General features: G+C 42.4%; 1 protein-coding gene across 3 annotated transcripts; it reads right to left on the reverse strand.

The window, feature by feature from the left end:
* Positions 1-4,960: 4,960 nt before the first annotated feature.
* DCUN1D3 (defective in cullin neddylation 1 domain containing 3) lies at positions 4,961-23,280 on the reverse strand. 3 transcript variants are annotated; one of them, XM_053957731.1, is made up of 4 exons: positions 23,193-23,280; positions 12,639-12,714; positions 7,403-7,935; positions 4,961-5,520 (listed from the first exon to the last, which is right to left on the reverse strand). In XM_053957731.1, exons 3-4 carry the CDS (start codon positions 7,831-7,833, stop codon positions 5,037-5,039), a joined length of 915 nt encoding a protein of 304 aa, XP_053813706.1. In that variant the 5' UTR covers positions 7,834-7,935; positions 12,639-12,714; positions 23,193-23,280; the 3' UTR covers positions 4,961-5,036. The 3 variants fall into 3 exon arrangements, with proteins under 3 accessions (XP_053813706.1, XP_053813707.1, XP_053813708.1); XM_053957732.1 differs by lacking the exon at positions 23,193-23,280 and adding an exon at positions 22,563-22,903; XM_053957733.1 differs by lacking the exon at positions 23,193-23,280 and adding an exon at positions 13,506-13,544.
* Between the last annotated feature and the right edge of the window lie 7 nt (positions 23,281-23,287).

A 23,287-nucleotide genomic window follows, 5' to 3' on the forward strand; every position in this document is an offset into this window, starting at 1 on the left:
AAAAAGGATGCGTGTAGCCTTTGCACTTTGGCAGCTCCCATCTTTGCTGGGTGGTTACAAGTCCAGTCCAACATGGAACAAAACACAGTATTTCTGATTAAAAGAAAAATACACTCATGGCACTGCATCAGGTGGGTTCCTAAAGCTTTTCAAGGGCAAATGAAAAGGCTGATGGCTCCCTCCTGGGGAGCAGCTGCTCAATCTTCAATTCACTGTCAGTACAGGCAGCCTGACCAGGGAAGAGGATGTGTGGTGTCAGAAGCCCCTGAGCCACAGGCCACGTAGCTCTGCTTGGTCGCTCTATTGCACTCCAAAAGTAGCACCCGGGAGGACCAACTCTGGTTTGCAGCATGACCCGGCCCCCTTCCAAAGGGTCCTTTGCATACAGGTTAAACACAGGATACCAAAAACTATGGCAAATAGATAATACTTAACTTGGGTCAATTAAAAAAAATAGATTACTCATCCAGGCATAAAATCCTGGGACAAAAGGATGGTAGCCTTAAACTATTCAAGTCTAAGAACAAGAGGTAGAGATACCTACGTACTTCATGGTGAAGGAGTTACAGCCTTCTTTCTGTCTTACAATCTCATGAATTTCACTTCAGTTCACACTATAAAATCAAAGGTTCAATCTTCAATAGACCAGAGAGAAAATGTTAACACTGGTAGGTTTGTTTGCACACAACAAAATTTAAGTAGACATTTTGCTTTAATACTTATTTGAAAAAATATGTTTTTCTCCATATTGAAGCACTACTCTGAAGAATTTTGAGTTTCAGGTTAAGCATCTTCCTTTTTAATACGAAAGGCTAAATCCACATGCACACACTTTGAGCAGAGCAGGCTCAAGGGAAGAACTGGGTGCCCAATTTACTGAGGACCTTCTAAAAAAGCATCACACTGCAGAATGCAAGGCTGCAAGACCCAGAAACTCACAATGACTTATTATTTACCAAAGAATGGGAATGATGTAACCTCAGCCAACAAACTGTATCACAACTGAGGTGGCTATTAACTACATGGTGTTTCTTTAACTTTGTTGGGCTTTTTTTGGAAACAAGGCTCATGTTGACAGTGTCACAAAAAAGTCTAAGGTCACTGGTCAGTGCACAGGCCTGGGAACAACGGGTGACAGGCTAGTCCTGGACCCATGGGTTCTTCAGACTCTGATGGGCACACAGAGTGAAATAGAAGTCACCCAGTAGAGCTGCTGCTGCCCGCAGCACTGGCCACAGGAGGAGGGGCTGCACCCTCTGCCACCAGCCTGAGCCACTCTGTCCTCAGCAGAGCAGCCTGAGCTCATTTCATGCTCTGAACTGTGCTTGGCTGAGAACTGTCCTGGTTCAGAGCTGATCCAGGAGATCTGTTGGGCCAGCCTGGGGGAGCAGCTCTCACAGTTCCAGCTGCTTCTGTGCCACCTGCCAGACCTGTGGTCTTTTCCTGTGGTCCTTTCACTAGGATTGCACAGTACTAAAAAGCTGTAATTCTCCATGTAGAATAGCACCAGCAGGAAATAAACTCAGGATTTGGTGTTCAATTCCAACTCATTGCCTCAGTCATGTTTTATGGCCAGCTATGGGCAGGATCTTTCAAATCCTTACTTGAATCAATAGATATTGACCACAGAAATGTACCCACAAGTAAAAATTAGCACAATTAAGCCTCCAATTGAACTGGAAGCCAAATTTTAAAGGTGTTGCAAGCTATAATATGGTGTAGGTGGTCAGTGTTTTATTACTAGGGGCTAAAGTTTACAGGGGTTGTATTTCTTTGCATATAAGAGAAGGCAGTAAAATGCCAGAGATTGTGGATATCAGACCAATTTTCCAGTATATTACTCCAACTATCTATATAGTTATCTATAGTTATTTATCCCAAGTTGCAGCAGATCCACTACATGCAGAAAGTTTCCTAATGCATAATCTAATTTTTAAAAAATTAAACAGTTGCAATGGTTTCAAGGATTTCATCAGCATCACTGCTCACTTACAGTCCTGTGCCCTACACAATGAAGAATTAAATTATATAAAAATGAGGAGTGAATGTATTTGGCCTGTTCCACAGATATTCACAGTTTAACCATTAAACAAGCATATATTCAGAGGCTCCAATATTATTAAAGACTTCTCAGAGACACACACAAACCCCGCTCCCTCACCCCAACATTACAGAGTCCAGGCAGTCTTGTCTGGGATCACAAAATCACCAGGCAATCCAAGAGAAGGTCTGACAGCCCCACTCACTGCCAGCACTGCCACAGAGCTGCACCTTCAGCTCTGCTTCAGGAGTTTCAAACTGACACAGGTCTGGTTTGCATTCTGTAAATGGTAATTAAAGGACTAAAATTAGGCTAAAGATAAGTGATACTTCACTAGATAGATCATCTGGCTATTTTTGCAAGTGCCCTGCCCAGTGGGTGGAGTTGCCCCTGCCTGGCTGGAAGCAGCAGAACAGGAGCAGGGCTGTCCCCCACACTGAACACGTGGGTAATGGTATATCCTTTCCCCAACAGGAAACGAGATTTTCCCTTCCTGTGTGTTCACCTCTGCCTTTAAAAAGTAGCTGTATTACCTCTGATACATTAAAATGGCTGAGCCTGATGCACTACAGATTGATTTCCTTACTGCTGTCCACATTCCAACCACAAGATAAACACCTTCCTTAAAGAGCTCTATCCCTCATCCTCTGGGGCTGCTGCATGCTAGGGTGTAAATCAGAAGCTGCCATCTGGTGAGCTACCCATTTGAATACTTACTCTTCACACTCTGGACATTTTAAATTTCCTTTAGGGGGAAAAAAAATAAGTGACGAACAAAGCATTTAATAGCTGAATGAATGAAGAGCCTCAAACTTACAAATACAGTCTTCATTTACTATCCAATCAGTCTCCATTTGGAACTTTTCCTAACAAAGCAGCCTCTGTTGGGGAATTTATTTTAGTCTTTTAAAAATAACAGCACCAGCAAAAGTCTCACCATAAATTCAACGATTCCAGCGTGAGTGCTTTGGCCTGCTTTGCTCACCAAATCAGAATAAGGTTTTGCTGCCAAACACTTTTGTGCCACAGAAAGTTAGAGAAGCGAGGACAAAGCTTTGGGTGTATTTACCCATGAAACAGCAACTTCAGGGCTCTCCTGCAAAGGGACAGATTCAGCTGCACTAAAACAACCACGTTTGTTTTCCACAGCTTGTCTCCCAGCAAGAGCAGCACGGACCAAACTCTCCTTTTATTAGATGAAAGAGATGCTATCTGTGGCTTGTGGGTTTGTTTTTAAACAGTTTGCATTACCCACATTTTGTCAGTGATTTATGACCTCCAAGCCAAGCTATTGCAGGGCTGCATACCAGCAAAGCCAGTCCCAGAATTTGGGTAGATCCTACTCCTCTCTCTGCCAACCCCTGTGGGGCACAACAGATGTGCAAAGCATGACACCCTGGACCTGGTGACAAACTCACCACTTAAAACCTGTTTCCCTTTAGTTTTAAAACCCTTATATCACAAAAGCCATTAGATGCTATGGATGACTGTCCAGGCTTTTTGTTTGTTTGTTTTGCTTTTTTTTTCAGTTGAAGTTGGTTTATGATCCTGAAATGCAGCTCTGAAAATAAAAGGTGTGTAACAGAAGTGTATCAAATTCATTAAGCCAGCACTTGGCTATACAGAAAGCCTTGGCAATCAAACCTTTTACCAAAAGGTGTAAAAAAGTTGACATACTAAAATTAAAAAAGGTAGCATCAATAACCAAAAAAGTTTCAACCAGTGTTAATAAAACTCCCTTTAAGTCACAACAATTTCAACAGGCAAATAGTCCCAATACAGGCATTGTAAAATAATAAATTGACTCCTATCCAAATATTATCAAATCAGTCTAAAAATGACTCATCTACACTGCTGTCATTAAGAACACATTAAGAATTCACTTTGTCATCAGATGCCGATATTGTTGCTCCAGAAAGTGTGGAGTATTAACTGCAATTTAGCAATTAAACATATGCTTTAAAAAATTGGTTCGTCAATATTAATGCAAAAGATAGTTCCTTACATAGAAGTACTGTGCTTGCCAGACAAGTAAGGTAATACTTTAGGTATAAATCAAACAAATTAAAGCAGAATTATACCACAGTTTTCCTTGAAGACTTAGGATTTGTGTGTTGCTTCTCTCAATGTTTAGCAAACTTAAGAAGCAGAACCTTTGGTTCTTTTAGTCAAGTAAAAATATTCTCATGTAACCACAAAAATACAACTTCCAGAGAAAATGGAAGTCCATCAACAAGTCCACTTTCAATAAAACTGAGGTAGTACTGCTCTTTTATTATGTGAATGTGTAAAGAGATTTAGATATAAATCATCATCTACCACTCAGTTGACTGACAGGTACAGTAATTTTATAAAACAATCCCAACATTTAGTTTGAAAGTCCAAAAAAGGAATGATCTGGACTCATTCACTAGGAGTTAGCTCAAAATGGGAATTAGCCATATTACAAAAAGCTGTTGCTTATGTTGGTTTTTAGAGCCTTATTACCCAGGATTAATGCATTTATACTTAACACTGCTGTTCATCTCGGTATAAAACCTTAAAATTATTACAGCCTAAAATTTCAACAATGTAAACAGCACTACACACAGTACAGACCTGCCCTGACAGATGTAGTATGAAAAACTTAATCTGGCACTGTATAATTTAGCCATGTTAATTTAACCTAACTAAAAAGATCTACATTGTGCAAGAAGTATCAGACTTACTTATACTAATCTGAAGTCTTAAAAAAAAAAAAAAAAAAAAAAAAAAAAAAAAAAAAAAAAGCTTAACTTGTAGCCAGGGTCAAATATTTCAGGGCAAGAGTAAAAGGAATAACCAAAATTAAGAAAGTGCCTAAAACATGATACAGCATTTTAGAGCCCTTTCAAAGACAAGGCAGAAAAAGGTGTAAAGTAAAAAAATCTGGAGCCTCAGTAATTTCCAGAAACATCCAGAGTTTACATTTTGTGAAGGGCAACAAGTTGCTTTTGTCACTGCTGCTTCGCCGCCGCTAAGTCTGTTCGTCCGCACACAGGCCCTCTGTGTCCGAAGACAGAACACATTTGGTTTCCTCCTCCTTTTTCCTTCGCTCCATTTCCCACTCCACAAAGGTATCGAAGAGACTCGGCCAGGCCTCGTCCTCGCTGTAGTTGCTAAGGTCCGGTCCAATCACCTGAGTAAAATTTAGAAACATGTTCCACGTGTCCCGGGAGATTCCCTTGATTCCTGAGGGGTTCTTGATTAGGAAGTGTAACCACTGGTCCAAAATAGGGGGCTTGTTTTGGGTGAAGACTAATTTCCAAAGGGCAATGGCTATTTCCCGATGTAGCGACCTCTGTCCTTCTTCAGAGTCCAGGCCAAACTGGAAGGTGAAACGATAGAGATCCTTGAATTTATCCTCCTGCTTGGCTTCATTAAGGAGGCTGGGGAACCTTGCACAAATGCCATCAATGCTGTCTGCATTTATTGCTTTGCAGCCTTCAAAAAACTCCTTCCTGTTAAGCAAGAGAAGAAAAATTAGAGTGAGCCCTTCCCACCGACCTCACGAACACGTCCCGTCTCTGTTCAGCTACACTGAACCAAAGAGGGTCATCTGGACAAGACAAGGTGTCCCTCGGCCCCAGTGGCACACAGATTTTGGCAACGAGAGCCACTGGAAAGACAGACAGTTCCAAGGCATTCCTTAAGGCCTGGGAAACCACACACAACCCCCACGTCTGCTGGGGCACTGTTAACATTTGAAAGATTCTGCTCTCTGGCTTTTCTGGACACTTCCACATCCTGGAATGCCTTTCACAATAAAAAGTGAATCTAATTTGCCACAGAAGAAGTTCTAAATGTTTGAAACTAACACATTTACCCAAACTTGATTCAATACTGCTGATGTCTAAATGCCCATGCTCTGAACAAGCTGTTTGCAAGTGACAGAGCAGTTCACTTCTACTTTTGCTGTGGTTTTTGGTTGCTTTCAGCCTGCAAAACTACACTGGTGTCAGTCAGCAAGGCATCTGCTGAGCACATGGAAGGAAGCACAGCCTCACAGGGGCTACAGCACAATGTATGGACACCACTCGAAGCACCAGCCCTGTACCAAGTGGCCAAGTGGGACACGTTTAGCTGCAGTTTCTCTGATGCTTGTGAGCAGGTGTTACAACCAGCCAGGAGAGCCAGCAGGCTGACAGAGGATGGGCTGGAGGGAAGACAAGAGATGGAGCAGCACTCAGGAGAACAGACTACAGGTGCTTTCCCTGCTGGAAGAATCCATCAGCACCTCTACCATGGAGCATCCCCTTCAACAAATATAACCTCTCACAACTAGATTTGTCCTCTTCAAGGAAATTAAAACCATGTTAATAATACTCATGGTGGTTGTGCAGAATCACAGACACTACTTACAATTCCTTTACCATCTTAGCAAATACCTGCATCATCAGCCTCCAGTAAATCCACATTTGCATTCCAGAGTAACTCATCCCTTTGACACACACCCTCAGCCACAAAGACTCTGAAGATGCTGTCCAGTGCACAGCAGAGGCTTGGGTCAAGGCTCTGAACACCAAAGTAATAAGCTCAGTAAAAATAAGCAGCATGACTCAAACCAATCTAGACAGACCAAAAAATAAAAAATTCCTTCTCTCCCCACCAGTCCTTGTAGGCAGTCTTCCCTTGCTCTTACCTGGACATTGCTAATCAAGCTGGAGCACTCTGCTGCAGTTTGGGTTTGCCTATTGCTTAGTGGGGGGAGTTTTAGCCATTCCATTGTTTCCTGTAGCATGACACATGCTGTCAGCCTGCTGACTGAGCCCCTTGTCCAGAAGGGCACAAAGCACTTTGAACAGCAATCATTTGTCAGCTAGTATGAAACAGCTACAAGTGTCAAAACCCTCACATTTCCTTCCCTCTCTATGCTTTAACAAGATTACTCTTGGAAAAAGACATTAAGTGTTACACTGGTTGGACAGGAACAATTCTGTCATTCTTTCACAGACTGTTAATAGAGTTAGTAGCAATTACTAAAGAATCTCACATTACTTTAAAGGAAAAATTAATTTCAGTGTTCAATCTCATCACCAGGATAATGCTGGATACAGTAAATTGCTTCTGGTAAATCAAGAACAATTAATGCCTACAGAATCTCACTAAACTGTTCATCACTAGCAGCATAATGGCCAAAACCACATCTTCTAAAATCCAGTGTGAGAAGAAGGGGAAAAGAAGACCAAAGCTTACCTTCTGCAGTGGCAGGAATTAATTTGATCAAAATGCAAGTGTTAGAAGAAATAAGTAAGTGAAGCTAATGAGGCTGTCTCTCCAACATACTGCTGACAGGATATACTTTGACATATGAAAATAATTACAAGTTCTACAAGAACTAACCTTGTAAATTTGCACATGGTAGCAGCCTGGAATTTCCAAGCCAAAACTAGTACTTTAAATTCAGTGGGATCAACACAGAGGTCATTGCAAAATCGTTCCATTCCTTCTTCCAGTATGGCATCTTCCCGCTCATCCTTATACCTCCTGAATAACTCCCCAATCCTTTGAAGAGAAGATTCCTCTGCACTGCAAACAGAGTCTTTCTTTGTATCTCCAGAAAACGTCGGAGGCTGACTGGACTCTACAGCAGTGTCTGTTTTCTTTGTCCCATTCACAAGAATGTCTCCCGAAGCCTTCCCACAAGCTGAGCCATGGTCGTCTTTGTGGACTGCACTTCTCTTGCTGTGGGACTTGCTGCCAGATTCTCTCTCCCCATTTTTGCTGCCAAGGGTAGAAGAAGGGTTCTTGCACTTGGTGACACACTGGCCCATGATGTTGCAAGCCCAGCTCCTAGCGTGGTCCCCCTGCCCTTGGACACCCTCGGAGCTGCTCTTCAACACATCTCACCATGCCATTAGCAGCACTCAGCTAACCTGAAAAACAGTTTCAGAGTCAAACTGCTGTCTCTCTATAAAGAATAGTTGAAGTATTAAATGTGGGATAACACTTGCCATTAAGCGACCGACTTCAGGATATTTAAGCTTTGCATACTGAAAAGGAGCAGTGTACACAAGGCTGGAATATGCCATAAATTTCAGGCAATTTCAGGCTGTTTTACCTAGAAATCAATGCAGCTCACTCAGTGGCTACACTATACTAACGGGTCCTAATAAAGGAAATTCCTAAAATTCTTACTGCAGCATAGGTTACAAAGAGGTTGATTCATGTACAGGCTTCGTCACAACAGACTACTCTAACCCAGAAATACTTTAAAGGAAATGATTTTTTAAAGTATACCCACATTTTATATAGAGAATATAAAACACTGAAACAAAGCAGGGAAGGGAGGACGAGGACACTGTTGGGACCACCTGGCAGAAACTTAAGCATTGGATCTAGACTGCACCCCCAGCATATCAGCAAAAGGGACTTCTCAGGGAAGGGGGGAGGAGGGAGCTGGCTGTTGGCTGGTTTTGGGGAGGAGGAGAGAGAGTGTAAGTTGTGTGTTTGTTTTTAAACAGAGTTTGGAATCTAGGTTTTGTACTTAAAACATACATAGAGTGTGTCTGCAGAAAGGAGGCAACACTTCTTATGCAAGAGGGTATTCAGAAATTGTTCATTGTTTCAAGTGGGCTCCTCCCCTCAGGTAAGGAGACAGACAGGGGAGGGAGCCTTCTTAATGAAACTTCTTCAGACCAACACACATGCAGATAAGAAGCAGTAATTCCAGTTCAGAGGGGTTTTTTTTTAACTAAAATTAAAATGCCAAAATGATTTCATCATACTCTCTTTTTATAAATCACAAAGCCCTGCATATTTGGAAAAGATATTTTGCCCAGCAAAAAGGGTTCTCCAATTTTCCCTCTTAAAACCAAGCTAACACTGACACTGCTCTATCAGTGAGCAGCCACACCAAGGACAGTCTGTTTCTCAGAAATGTCAGCTCCAAGAAAGCAATTGCTTATCATAGTCCTCCTTTACCCACTAATTTGCATTTCACCTCTGCTGTCAGTTAGGCAAAAGCTTCAAACATAAAAATTTGGTTTGCTTTGACTTTGTGTACACCTTCCAGTTTAGAATTAGAACAAGAAATAAGAGAGATAAAAATTAGGAAATTAAGAAAAAAGTAGCTGTCATGTAAGTTTTACTGTATTCTTTCTTGAGCAAAGCTTCACTGAGACTGAAGTCCTCTTTAAAGCTGTAAACCAACAGCAGCAACAAGTACAGATGAATTCTCAGATATTAGGATTACAAAAATAAATCTCTCAGCCATTATACCTGTTTTGACAAAACAGTACATGTGCAGCTTCATGAGCAAAAATTTTTGCCAATGGAACTACAACAACCAGGTTTTGACTACCTGGCTTCCCTTTCCCTCTCCAGTCCCTTTTCTTAAGCACATAACCCACACACGAAACTAGCAAATACCTATTTTTTAAGCAGTCAAAGGAAGAAAGGTATTATATATTCTTTCATCTCAATGCTTTAAAGATTTACTTTGCAGCATCATTTTTATAGGCAAGCAAAATTTGATTTAAAGTATTCAAGAAATTCGCAATAATTTGTATTTGAAAGGATTTATAAAAATATGCATGTCAATATAAATGATCCATAAGACAATTTCACTGGTCCTTAGTATTTCACAGCTCTGTGAGTTGCAAAGCACAGCCTGGCACTGCTTTCTGTGCTGCCAGGTGCCTGACCAACATCATCCTCTCCAGTCTACACCAGTCATTATTTCATTACATCAAAACAAACAGGATATTAGTAGGCAGTGTAAAAACTGCTTAGTGATTAACTCCCACATACCAGCTTTCCCCTCCCAATCTTTAAATTCATCCAAATTCAAATGCTCAATCTACACTAATTCTTGTTCTTCCATCAGTTTCTCAGAGGCAGCTAGCACCACACTGGACAATTTTTTCTTTAGAGAAGCACGCAGCTAAAAGAACAGAATAAAAAATCCTGAGTTCAGACTAGCATTAGAGTTTAAAGCAGAGTTTAGGTAGTATAGAAAACTTTCTGCTTAAAGATGTAACAGCAGTTATTAGCTATTGGTGATTTGGAGCAGCTTTTCCCTATGGGGGAAGGTTAAGGAACAGCTGCCTATTAGTGAACTGTACTTTCCTCTAAAGTAGTCAAATCACACACATCATAATTGACAGATTAATCCAATTCACTTGAGGAAGCTCAATTTGAATTTTTTTCAAAGGCAGTTTGCAAGACTGACATCCTGTGTCCATAATTTTCCTAATAAAAGTGACTCACGCTGTCATGCTTCCTAAGCAACAGCTTGTATTAATGATGATAACAATCTAATGTTCGGGTTTCCAAAGTTACATCACCTGTGTGATGAAACTGATGGGCTTTAAAATCATTTTCTGTCACAAAAAGAGCACTACGATTCACAGAGAGAAGATCTGCCAGCATTATTAGACACCTGTATGTAAGGAGATGTCCCATTGGCAGTTTCCAAAAACAAGCAATCCCAGTAGCATTAACCCCTAGAGGGCAAGTTATCCACCTCCCTCACATTGTACCCCTCTAACAAACACATCTTCTGTACTCCTACTTGCCTTACAAAGAGATGAATGCTGCTCCTGAACAGCCACTGCATGGGCACTGCTAGCTCTTCCCTTCCTCTTCACTGCTCCTCCCTGCAGTAACAGAGTTCTTTTTTCCTCCTCCCCACCAAGGAAGTTCTCAGAGCACAGTCCTACTCCTTATGAACAAACACTAGAACATACTGATGTACAGTTGCTGCAATTCCTCACTTTTCTTCTACAAGAAACTTGATGCCATGTGCCAGATACTTAGAAGCATTCTACCCCAAAAATAGCAAAACCATTTTGGAAAAAAAAAAAAAAATCCAGACTGCATCCGCTGGCAGATTGTGCATGTATCTGGTTTTGTAAGAGAAAAGTCTTTTGGCAGTCCATCAGTTACCCTTTTGTAAATTGCCTTCGTGAGCTGGATCCACTTCACTAACTAGTCACCTCCGCTTCCTACATGACTCAGGTTTCAAGGCATGAAAGGAACAAGAGCCTTGGAAAGAGACAGAAACAAGTGGGAAGAAGCCGGTCCTTTTGTTATGGAAGGCTGGAGAGAGGATCTAATTGCAGCATCAGGAGCTGCAGTGAAGCCAGAGCTCAAGGAGTGGGAGAGAGCACCCTCAGGAAGGGGAACAGAGCTGTGTGCAGCAAAGCGACTGTCACACAGCACAAGGACCTGCAGAGATTTCTCCCAGCTGGATCAGGAACTACGAGTATAAAGTTCTTGTGTACCCAAAGGTTAGACTGGATTGGAGGCAAAGCATCAGTTCCCAAAAGGATCAGTTCCCAAGAGCAAAATCACTACGAGACTTGTACAGCATAAAAGCCGGACAAAGAAGGCAGCAGTGACCACTGCTTTTGCTATTCTACTAAAAGGGATCAAAATTCAGGGCTAAGGTTGGAATGTGCTCAGTGCTACAGGATGCAGTGCTCCCAAAGAAGTCTATTACTCAGGAAAGTATTGAGCAATGATCTCCAGTACATATGAATCACCAAGATGCCCATGAGGCCATTTTCCTCTTTCAAAGCAGAGATCCACAGTGACCTTCTCTGCACCTTTCTAGAAAGGAGTCAGCAGCTGGGAACACAGGAAGATGAGTGCTGGTGAACACAGCCAGCTAAAGCAAAGTCACCCTCTAAGAACAAAGGATGTGCAGAGCCATATGGCCCCACACATTAAATGAAAACCTAGAGAAGATTATAAAGGCCTTGGCTAATGCTTGGTGGGGCTTTTTTATTTGGTAGGGGTTTTGTGTGGGACTTTTTTCTAAGTGCTGTAAGGAATTTGTAGCATTTTTCCTCCATTTTCAAGTGGACAAATCACACATAACCCAAAATTTGAAGGGAGCAAAACAAAGTGACTCAGTAATAACTCTCAATCATACAAGCACACCGTGGCACAATTGAAAACAGCAGTAATGAAGTGGGGGGTGGGGGGGAGCTGGCAGGAGGAGAGAAGATGCAAAGGAGATATTTAAGTAACCCAGTATTTTTCTGTAATGACTGATGTTGTTGTAGTAATAGAAGTTATTGGTTATGTCCAGAGAATAACAAGCAAAACAAGCGTTATGCTGTTTAATAAAGTGTTGCATCAGAAGGTATTTATAATGAGTTTCAAAACACAGAAAGTATCAAGAGAGTAGAAGAAAAAGCTTTCCACACACTCAAGAAGACCTCAAAGACAAATTTAGGAAATTTCATAACAAAAGGGGAGACAGCTCAGCCAACCATTAAATCCCTTTCCAAGTAGCATTTCACTAGCTAAGGCAAAGACAACATAACTAGAGCTTAACTAAGCCTCAACCCAGCCTCATCTTTTCACAAACACTTGAACATAGTCTAAGAATTTTACAGAATTCCACTATGCATTATCTACCTTTTAATGGATAGGGACACCTGACTTTAAAGACAGCTGAGAGTAGGGAATAGTATCATGGATACTCTGTTTCCAGCCCTGAACAGATACACAGAGCTTCCCAGTGGGCAGGCAGGAGAGGATCACTGCCACTGCTGAAGCAGAGGCAATCCGTGCTCTAACAATTGTGCTGGACAAGTGATCTTGTAAGCAAACATCTAATACTTACACAGTTTCAGCTACACAGGGAATCATTCCACTAGCTTCACAGCTTCCTTCAGGCTCCCTGGGTTCCACATAGAATGCTGGAAGACAAAAGACCACACAAATCTTTACATTTAGAAGAGGCTATGAAAACCATGAAATGCACCAAATCGCTGAGAACCAACTGTGTATTTAGTAAAACTCTTCAGAGCCAAACTCCATTTGTTCAAAGAGTCATTTTATGAAAAACTACTTCACTTTTTTGACTTACAAAGTAGCATTAACACAATTAACTCTGCATTGTCATATAAACCATAGAACAGGTACTGAAAACAACAGACAAATTCAAATGTTTGTTTGGAGTAAATAACACACTTCCGGATACTTTCATGGCTTTCAGCATGGGAGAATTAATTCCTCATTTCATGCACTCAAAGCAAAGCAGAGGACATGCTATCACTGTCACTGCATGTTAGCTGAGCACTGTTTAATCTGTGAATGCCAGACAGCTGCTACCTAGCAAAGCATAATTTGGGTCTGGAGAGTAATTCTCTTTTTTCATTCTCTAGCACATTCTTTTCCATGTTTGTTTTCCCATGTTCAGTTGAGCTGGCTCCACTTCGCTTCTCTTAAATTTGCAGCTCTGCTGTATAACTAGAAACCTCTGAAGAGGACAGACAAAGGTATGTCTGATTTGTGCAGCAAGAGCTGCAACTGCAGCCCCTAGTCAACACCTCTGTACCTGATCTAGTAGAAAAACAAACAAGAAATCTCTGGCAAAACTCCCCTGCTCTACCATACTAACGTAAACACTAAAACATCTCGTTTTTACAGCTCTTAGTACATCTAGGGAGCAGACAGGTGATCAAAAGCTGCCTTGCTGCATACTTACCTTTTACATGAGATTTACTTCTTAGGAAACAAGTAGGAACATTAGCTTGTTCAGAGCTTCCTTCAGCAGAAAGAGGGGGTGAATACAGAAAGACAACCATGAAACAGCGTCTTGTCACACATGCCAATCTCCATATGAGTTTTCCCCAAACCTGAATACTATATGTGGATTAGGAAAATTTGACTGACACATAAAACCTAGTTCAGACCAAAGCTGTTGACAGAGCTTAAAAGCCCCAAACATTTCAAAATGCCTGGAAACTCTGGAGTGGTACTTTCACTTATATACACACACAGAGCAAAAACATATCTCCACCAAATCATTTTTAGGCACTTACTGTTGAGATGGAGACCAAAAAAGTCTACTTCACACTGGGTTTATATACTCTGCTCCCAAACCTCATCTTCCACACAACCAACCACCCTTTTTCCCTCCTCCATGGCTTCACAGTTCTTTTAGCAGACGCTCCAGTGGGTGCACAGCTACCAGGCAGCTTAATGTGCAGGGGAGCAGAGGAGTGTCTGCCTCTCTCACAGTGGAAGTACTAGCTTGAATTTCTTCCTATTTGACTATAGCATCCCATGAATTTCAAGAATTTAAGAAAATGCAGCATCTGGCACATCTATGTTAATTTCTTTTGGCCTCCTGCATCTAAATAATTCCTTTTATAAATCACCACGGAGGAAAACAGGGTGCTATGCAGCCTCATTCCCCAGGAACCTGTTTAAACATCTCACAGTTCACATTTTGAAAAATCATTGTCATGGCAACTTTTTGCAATGAACTACTTTTCAAACATATTTGTATTTCTTTGGCAGAGATCTATGATCCCATTATCCACCAAATCTATATTTCCAGTTGACTTATTGCACATACTGGAAGGAAACACTCACTTCAAGTTCAAAAGAAGCTGAATCTGATGAAGATCAGCCCTACCCAGCAAAAGCCAAACTTTTTCAGGTTGCTTGAAGTAATTTCCATGTTTGCTGACCTATACACACATGCACAGTGACTGGAGGCAGAAATTTTAGCATGTTAGAACCTTCTGCTTCAATTCTTCCCCTTTCTTTATATTTCTATTCTTCTGAGTTGTCCATTTAATCTTTTCAAAATTTTTAATATAGTAGCATGTGTAAACTTTAACAGCACAGTCATGGGATATGGAACAAAAAGTTAGTATGAGTTAGCAGTTAAAAGATCAAGCTCTTCAAGGCTGTATTTAAAGGCTGTCATAGCACAGCAATGCACTGACTTCATCCTAAATCATGTACAGTGAGTGCAGCGGGGTTGGAGAGAAGCATCAGCACGTTGGTGGCACAGGTTTTGGTTCAGTCCCTGGCCCAGAGCTGCAAGGTGTAGCTGCAGGCTGTGGTCACCAACACCCCTCTCCCTGCACTGCTGTGGAGTAGCAGCATCACAGCACAGTAACTCAGACAACAGCCTGCACTGCTCATTAGCAGCCCCTCAGCAACCCATGGGGAAGTAAGTAAGTAAATAGTGTGGACCCTTAGGATGATGGAGGCTTTTGTTTTGCTCATCTGGCTCTTTTCACACCTGTGTCTAAGCCCCTGGGACTTGGCTCTCCTGAGCACTGGGCAGGAGGATCAGTGCAGGCCCTCCACACCCCCAGCAACTTTCCCAGAGGTAAAAGCAGGCAGCCTTCTCACCAAAACCAACTTTCTTTGCTCCCCTGTGGGGAATCAGTGAAGGAACAATGGTATTGTTTCCCTCTTCAGCAGGCAGAAATTGAAAGGATCAGCTCTACATGGAAGCTTTCACTGTGCAGTTCAGAGTTCTACACCACAGCTCCAAGCACTTGGAGCACAAGTGTTACAGCACAAACCAAACTTCAGTCAAAGCCAGCATGTTACAGAAACTGCTTATTTCAAGTCTGAACCTGCAATGACATTTCCTCAGCAGAAGCCCTCTGAGTGCAGCACAATGGCACATTATGGGCTCTCAGGAGCCCAGAACACACCTCACCACATCCCCAACCAAGCGCTGCGCTAGCACCTGTGTCACGCTGATCTGCTCCGCACCGCTGCTGCACAAATACTTTTATGCAAAGTTACTCAGGAGGAAGTTTAAAAGCAGGAAGGTCCTGCTGCAATTAGTTAAAATGAATTATAAGTTTGTGAGGCTTCCTGCAGTTGAAGAACCTTTCCATGAATTGCAGATAGTAATGGTTTAGTGGGCAGATACATGAGAACTTGACCAGTCTGTTCCAAAACAAGATAACAAAACTATTTCTGATTAACCTTAGTCTGAGCTTTGGAAACAAAACAGCTTTAGAAATGTGATCAAACTGGGTAAAATTTGTCTCTACAGAACATGCCTGCATAGAGTAGAAGCTAGTTATACAGGCACCTGAAAAGGCACCATGCAGAGTTCTGGCTGCCACTTGGCAGAAGGCTACATGGCAGTCTAGGGGAAAACCAAGCCAGGCAGCAACTATGTTGGAAGCCTGAATACTTCCTCAAATGAGAAGAGAACTTCTCTGAGAAAAGTCATACTGGAAAGGCTTAACTACTTTGGAAGGGAAGGACAGGTACCAAAAAAAAAAAAAAATCAGAAACAATATTCTTCACCATATTTACAGTCCATAAAACTGGGCCAGGTCTCAAGGCCAAGAATCAGAGCTGTCACCAAATCTCTTCCTAGAGGAACCCCCACCCAGTCACCAGAATGCAGGCAAAAGTCTCTTTATAACACTGAGCCTTGACCTGTGCTGTCACTCCAAGTCCAGAGCTTACTCATCAAAGGAGATTTTTCCATTCAACACTGGGCAGAAGAAACTGGCTTTCTGCACTCTTGAAGAGCACCTGACTCTGCATGCACTCACAGAGCATGACACCACATCTCGTGTTCAAAGTTCAACAAGTAGTCTCATGAAAAAGTGGAACAGATGTTTCAGATCTGTAGTTCACTGTGTGCAGCTAATTGTGTAAGGCTAGCTTAAGGAAAAATGAATAATAATGTGAAAAATGATAGGCAGAGAAAGACTTCATCACCTTATTACTTTTTCTTATGGAAGATACATTCCTTAAGTAGCTTTTTCAGCAGAAATAAATGCATCATCCTTGAATCCCTCCCTTCCCTTTACACTCTCTAACCACACAATACCTTACTTACTGATTACTTCTCATTGTTTTTCCATTTGGCCCCATTAAAAAGTTTTCAATTGTTTCCTATTATGTGCTTCATCTTTCTTTATTAGGTGGGTGGAATGATTTGTTAGGATTATTGCATTTTCAAAGAACAAACCCAAGTCCAGTTAGCTAAACAGAATATAATTTTAGAAGGGTGCCTTCAGGTGCTTTTGTAATGTAAATAAATTAATGAACTAATTCAAGCAGCAGCAGTACTTGTTTTGAGAAGTCTATTTAAGCTATGAGCAAGACAATGGGCAGAGGGGAAATCAAGACAGCCAAACAACAGGGCTGTTCAAGATCATGCCATCAGTTTTCAGTAAAGCTGAAACCAGACGCCAAATTAGATTCCATCCAATTCCCTACCCTGTAAATACTTAGACATAAACTCATTTATTTCACTGCACATAATTCAACCACCTTCAGAAAACAAAGGTTCAGTCACTGAGCAATTTATCTCCATCCATTTTAAAACTACCAATATTCCCCTTCTCCCTCAAGATCCTTGTCAAAGGCCATAAAAGGTCCAGCATGTACAAAAAAAGCAAATAATCTTCTAATGAGAGTTTGTGTGGTTTTTCTGTTTTCATGTGCAAAGGGTTGTAAAAGAATAATCCTTCAGTATTTTTCCAGGGTACACTGTAACTTTTGCACAGCATGACAGACCTTTAACACCTCAGTATGTATTATGAATAATTAAAGCAGCTCATGCCAGGGGAAAAGCTACTCTGTGCTGACACAACCAGTTCACATCTCTACAGCAAAACTGCAGATTATGGGACCAAAAGAAACCACAGCCCCTGGGTATTTGACAGAGATGCATCCCATTGAAAGCATCTGAAAGTAGCTATGCTACCAATATTTACCTTACCCTGGCTCAATCCATTCTGCAAATTAACCTATGGAAAATTGCAACTCTCTGCAGCCAAACCAGAGTAACTTTGGAAAACCACCTCGGTCTACAATCTACTTGGCTATGGAAAGAAAAACATTTACTTTTCAACTGAGCTAAGTGTGCACAGATTTTCTTCTACACCAAGTTCAGCTATCAGATTTCACCTTGAAGTGTCTGAGGTGCCTTCACCAATTACATTCAGCTGAATATAATTCAAGAATATGTCAAGTGACTCCTGTAATAATAGGATATGCTTTAAACTAATTGTAGTAAGTGAATAACTTCATATCTCTTGCTGTTCTCAACCATGAAGAAAAGACAACAGTCACACAAAAAAAAGGAAGCCCTTCTAGCAGCTCTGGCTAAGTCTCCCTTCTCCAGCAGAAAGCAGCTGTGAGAACAGCGACCCACACAGCACCTAACACTGAAGGGACAAGTCTAAAGACAAGAGCCAGATCACCTCATAAGATCCCTGCTGGCAGCAGATGCTCATAAGGAATTTACAGAAGGCCCACTGGCGTCTCAGTGAGTGTACAGGCTGCCAGCCAAAAGAATCACTCTTTGCACACAGTTGTGTAGGAACTTCAGTACCAGCTGACCACAGAAATACTGGAATCATATATAAGTTATGTACAACAAATTGTTTTAAGTAAAAGCACTGACATATGAAAGTGCCTTAACAGCATATGCTTGGATTTTTAAACTGACTGCAGTTTCTGAAGCAGAAAATACACAGAAGCCCTAATTCTCTCTCCTGATTTGATTTGCAGCTTCCCTATTTCAGTGAAAAACACCAACATTTCCAACTGTACAAAGGATGCTGCAGTATTTTGATGCTAACTGTATCAGTAACTTCAAAGGAGCTCCTTTGAGTAGTCGAACTTGGTCATCAGCTGTAACAAAGACCCTCGCCTCTCCTTGAGAAATCTGGTGGCAGCTTCAACCAACACATACTTTTTTTTCATAAGTTTTCACATATTCTTGATTTCTCTTGACATCCTGCACCCTACAAGAGACCAGGTGAGTAGGTATCTATCCTGTGCTTCATGAGACATAATCACTAACTCCAAGCACAGGTAACTGCTGGAAGCTGGAATACATCAGACCTTTGGCACTCCAGGCCACCCATTTATATGCTGACCCAGAATACTCAAGGCTTTCTGTACAGACACACTGGCAATGAAAATATTGAACAGTCAGCATATGACCAAAACCAAGAGCTATGACATTTGTGTTTGTGAGTCTATTACTAAGCTACACATGCCTCCCATAATCATAGGAGCTAAGATGATTTTCTCCCTCCCTTTCCATTTTGAAACAAAAGGATAAGACTGACTGCATCACAAGTTCCAAAGTTGCAGGAGGAAAAGCATCACACAAAAAAAATTCAAAGAAAAAAACTAAAAACTGTCACTTTCTGCTACTACATGGATGCAAAAATAAGACTGGTGTATTTCAGGAGCACATAATCCTTTTGGTTCAAAAAAAACCCACTTCTGTTCACTAAACAGGAAAAGTGAGACAACAAACAACTACGACTGTCATACTGTCTCTGGCAGTCTGACTTTGTGGGAATAACAAACTGTGACAGGAGGTCATGAACAGCATTCTCACATTTTGCAAAGTAAGTTTTGTCTTTCACAAAACAGATGCTGTAGACAGAACAGCACTTATAACTATTCTTTCTGAGACACCAGAAGATTATACTAGCTTACTCTCTTTATTGGAATCCCGTCTCACCACCTATGCTTTTATTGGTTTCTCTACAGTATTCCTACTTCTGTGAAAGAGTTCTTTAATACTTACATCTAAGTAGTCCCCTAACTGTCATTCTTCTAGCAGCAGAATATTGCAATTAAATAACCTTTAACTAAAATCCAATTTTCTGCTTCCTTTAGATGCAGATCACTGGACCAAAGACCTGCCCCCCAAGACACATGGATAAAATGGAGACCTAAATGGGTCAGTTCTCAGATTATCTTTTAGGCAAGAAGCTTTGATTCCTTATTTGCTCTGTTTTGGTCAGCACTGAGATCAGAATATAAAAACATCACCACACTATCACACCAAAGCCACGCGTGACAAAGAGAACCTCATGTGACCACAAAGAACACTGGCACTCGTGCAGAGGAAATCAGGGCTCCCCTTGGCTTTGCCAACCCCCACCTTCCTGGGGCTCTGCAAGTCACTCACCCACAGCCCATCACCAAGAGCCCAGTGGATCCACAAATCCTCCTCAGGGAAGGGGGAAGCCAAGGTGCCAGTGAGCAATGCAGACCAGGTCTGCAAATCTTGGCTTTCCTGATCACTCCCTGGGAAGGTTTCAACCCAGATCTGTAATTACCTGACTCAAGCGAGAGTCAAAAGAAAGGTGGGGGGAGGAGAAAAGAGAGATCATTGTTTCAAAAGACACACTCAAGACAACTTACTGTACAGAAGACACTGAGAAAATCTGCACAGACAGTTTACTTGTGTCACATGTTTACAGGGGATAAATTGCAGTTGGCACTTTACCAGAAGGCAACCATTCGCCTTGAACATTTGCCATGAAATTACCATTGTTTCAAGTCAGGTTACTATGTCATTACTGCTGGGTAACTTAAGAGTCAAGTGCACAATTAATCCATGTCACCAATGCAGATAGTCTGCAAAACATTACAGCCATTAATCTAATATTTTGAAAAAGGAGGAAGGGTTAAGAGACAAAAGAACTTATTAGACTTCCAGTAACCAGAAGACAAAGCCCATTAGTCAGAGGCAAATAGAGGAAAGGAAGCCAGTGAGATAAGATGCAGACCCCTAGGGAGCAGCAGCCAAAGAGAAGGAGCCTAGCCAGGGAATTCTGATGAAACTGTTAAGGGGGTTCCCCCTTATCTTCCTGTGACTACCAAGTCCCTCGAGTGTTTATAGATTATTCTTTCAGCCTTCCAAGAATTCTGGCTACCAATATTCAGCTCTTTCTGTCGTTTTGAGGATGAAAGAAAGGACTGTTTTGCTAATATCCCATGCTTCTATTTTTACAGTCGCTTCTTACTCAGAGCAGAGTTTTCCTGTTACATTCACATACAGACCCAAGTGCCTAATGGAACAATAACATTGTTTCTCCAATTTGCAAGTTCTTACAAACTGCCAAAACCCCATCACGATGAATTTTATAGTGCTCCCAGACTCTAAATTAAATGTACCAACATTTCCTTGGCACCAGTGAAGAAAATCAAGTGCTTCAGTGTGGGACAGATCTGAGCAGTGCTGGGGCACTCTCACTCCTCCCAACTTGCACCCGTGCATCTCTGTATCCAAACTCTCCATGCATTCCTTTCTGCCATGAGGAAATGCATGTGTAGAAGCCATGTCTGTCCCTTCTTCTTCCATCTGCTTTATACCCCACTGCCCCCATACACATACCCAACACAGAGGATTTCTTCCTGTTCCTTAAGCTGAACCAAAGAAGGCAGCAGAACCAAGCCTCTTCCTTATCCACTCACAAATTTGTCAGAACACATCTTAGAAGTCTGTCAAACTGTCTGGCAGCCCTTCTTGCTCAATATATACTTCTTCAATTAATTTCAATAAGAGTCTTCCAAAAGAGCTGTTCTTAGTTTTCTCTCAAAGCCACTCCTTCATCTGATTGTCTTTTTTCAACATAATTCATGCTAAATGGAAGCAAGATGTAATTATTAACAAATTTCCAAGATCAACAAATTATAAGAACTACTGACACAAATCACTGAGAATTTGCTATGAACACAACAACATTCAACTTCAAAATAAAGCAAGAATCTGGGCAGAAAAAGCACCTAACACAGCCTTGCAGATCCTGATTACATGAGCTGATTACAGCTCATACTGCAGGCTGTCAGTCTCACAGAGAAAGCAGCCAAGTAGTACCAAACCTGTACGTTCACTGTTATTAGTTGTGTTACTTTTTTTTTTTAAGAATTACAATATTCATGCCTACATACAACTTACAATTAGGAAATAATCAGAGTTTTAGAAGTCATTGTAAGAGCCAGTATTTGCAGTAAGTTTGTAAAGCCAGTTGCACTTTGCAAATACGAACTAATTCAACACAGATCACAAGCTCTCCTTTTTTTGCTGATGTGCAGAAAACCTTTGCTTTAGACTGTGAGCTGCCTGTCATGTAAAAGTGAATGTTTTCCACAGACCACCACTACACACCTGTGTGGGGGAGACCGAGGACAGACTACAGAACTGACAAAAACATGGCATGAGATCTCTTTACTTTCACATGCAATCTTAACTAAGGGACCGTGTTTCCTTTTCTGAGGATTATCTTTCACCAGGGAAACATGCAGCAGTGTTCAGATGCAGGCAAGGGACACAGTACTCAGACACTCTCTCTTCCCATTTCTGTAGCCCAAATAAAACACTAATACTGTAGCTACACATTAACTGTTTAACAAAGAGGTTTTTAAACACATAAGAATTTGTTTAGATAACGTCTTTTGGTCAACTGTTCTCTCAAAAACATACAGACCATGCCAGTGAGGCCTGTAATTTTCAAAAAGGTAGGGCAGCTCCGTGCTTTTTGTTTGTACAGCTATGCAGCCTTTTTTTTTCAGAGCACTTAACTCATTACCCCTTTAAATTATGTGACAGATACTGTCATTCAAAAAAAGTTACCAGCTATGGATCAATGCTGTATTCTGACACTTGGCATCAGCCTGCTCAGTTATCAATGTAACATTTTGAAGGGCAGCATATCAGCAGTGTTAACTATTTAAAAGATAATCAATGATTCTTTCCAGCAACCACAGCACTGATAGGATAGGCATATTCTCCCAACCAATATTTGCTCAAAACACTGATTATGCAAGTTATAATTTAAGTTGTTACGAGCGGCTTATTAGTACCACCACAGCCCCAGAGAGTGATTAATGCAGATTGCAGCTTGCACAGGAAGGGTAAACACGCTCAGGGGAGGGAGGGAGAGCTGAAGCAGGGAAAAAAAGTGGCTGTGCAAAGGGGGTACGTTCAGATGGCGAGAACTACCTAGGAAATAAATCGCTTTGCAGTTTATTTCTCTATCTTTCTCCTGAAAACACGTCGAACATTCACGTTCTAGCGTGACACGTGAGAAGGCTGGGCTCGAAGCGCACCCGAACAAAGCAGCCGCTCTGCCCGGCCCGGGGGGCTGCGGGGCCGCCCGCAGCGACCATCCTAAGGGACGTTTTAGGACCCCGCAGCCGGCGCACGCCGGAACGGAAAAACCAGGAGAAGCAAACCCCGGGGCGAGGCAGCACCGCCGCTCGGGGCACGGGGATGAGTGCGGGGTGAGCACGGCCCGGCGGCACCGGACCCCGCCGGCACCACCCGGAGCGGCGCCCGGCCGGGACCGCCCCGCCCGCGGCACCGGCGCAGCGCCTGCCCGGCCGCTCCCGGCGGGCTGTCCCGGCGCTGCAGGGCTGCGGCTCGGGGGGCCCTGGCGTGAGGGGGCGGCGGCGCGGGGCCCCCCGAGCACAACCGGCCCTTGCGGGGCTGAGAGCAGCGCGGCGGGCACGGATGAACCCCGCCGCCCGCGCCATCGCCCGGGCCGTGCCGAGCCGAGCCGAGCCCCGCGCCGCCCCCGCCGCTCCCCCGCAGCCCGGGCGGACGGGAAGAGCTTCGGTCCAATTCACTCACCTCCGCGGCGCCGAGCGGCTCTGCCTCCACCGCATCACTTCCGGGCGAGCGCTCAGCTGGCGGACGCGCCGTGACGCGCCGCGCGAGGGGCGGGG

Source organism: Vidua chalybeata, chromosome 16 (assembly GCF_026979565.1).
Source record: "Vidua chalybeata isolate OUT-0048 chromosome 16, bVidCha1 merged haplotype, whole genome shotgun sequence".
Classification (NCBI taxonomy): domain Eukaryota; kingdom Metazoa; phylum Chordata; class Aves; order Passeriformes; family Viduidae; genus Vidua; species Vidua chalybeata.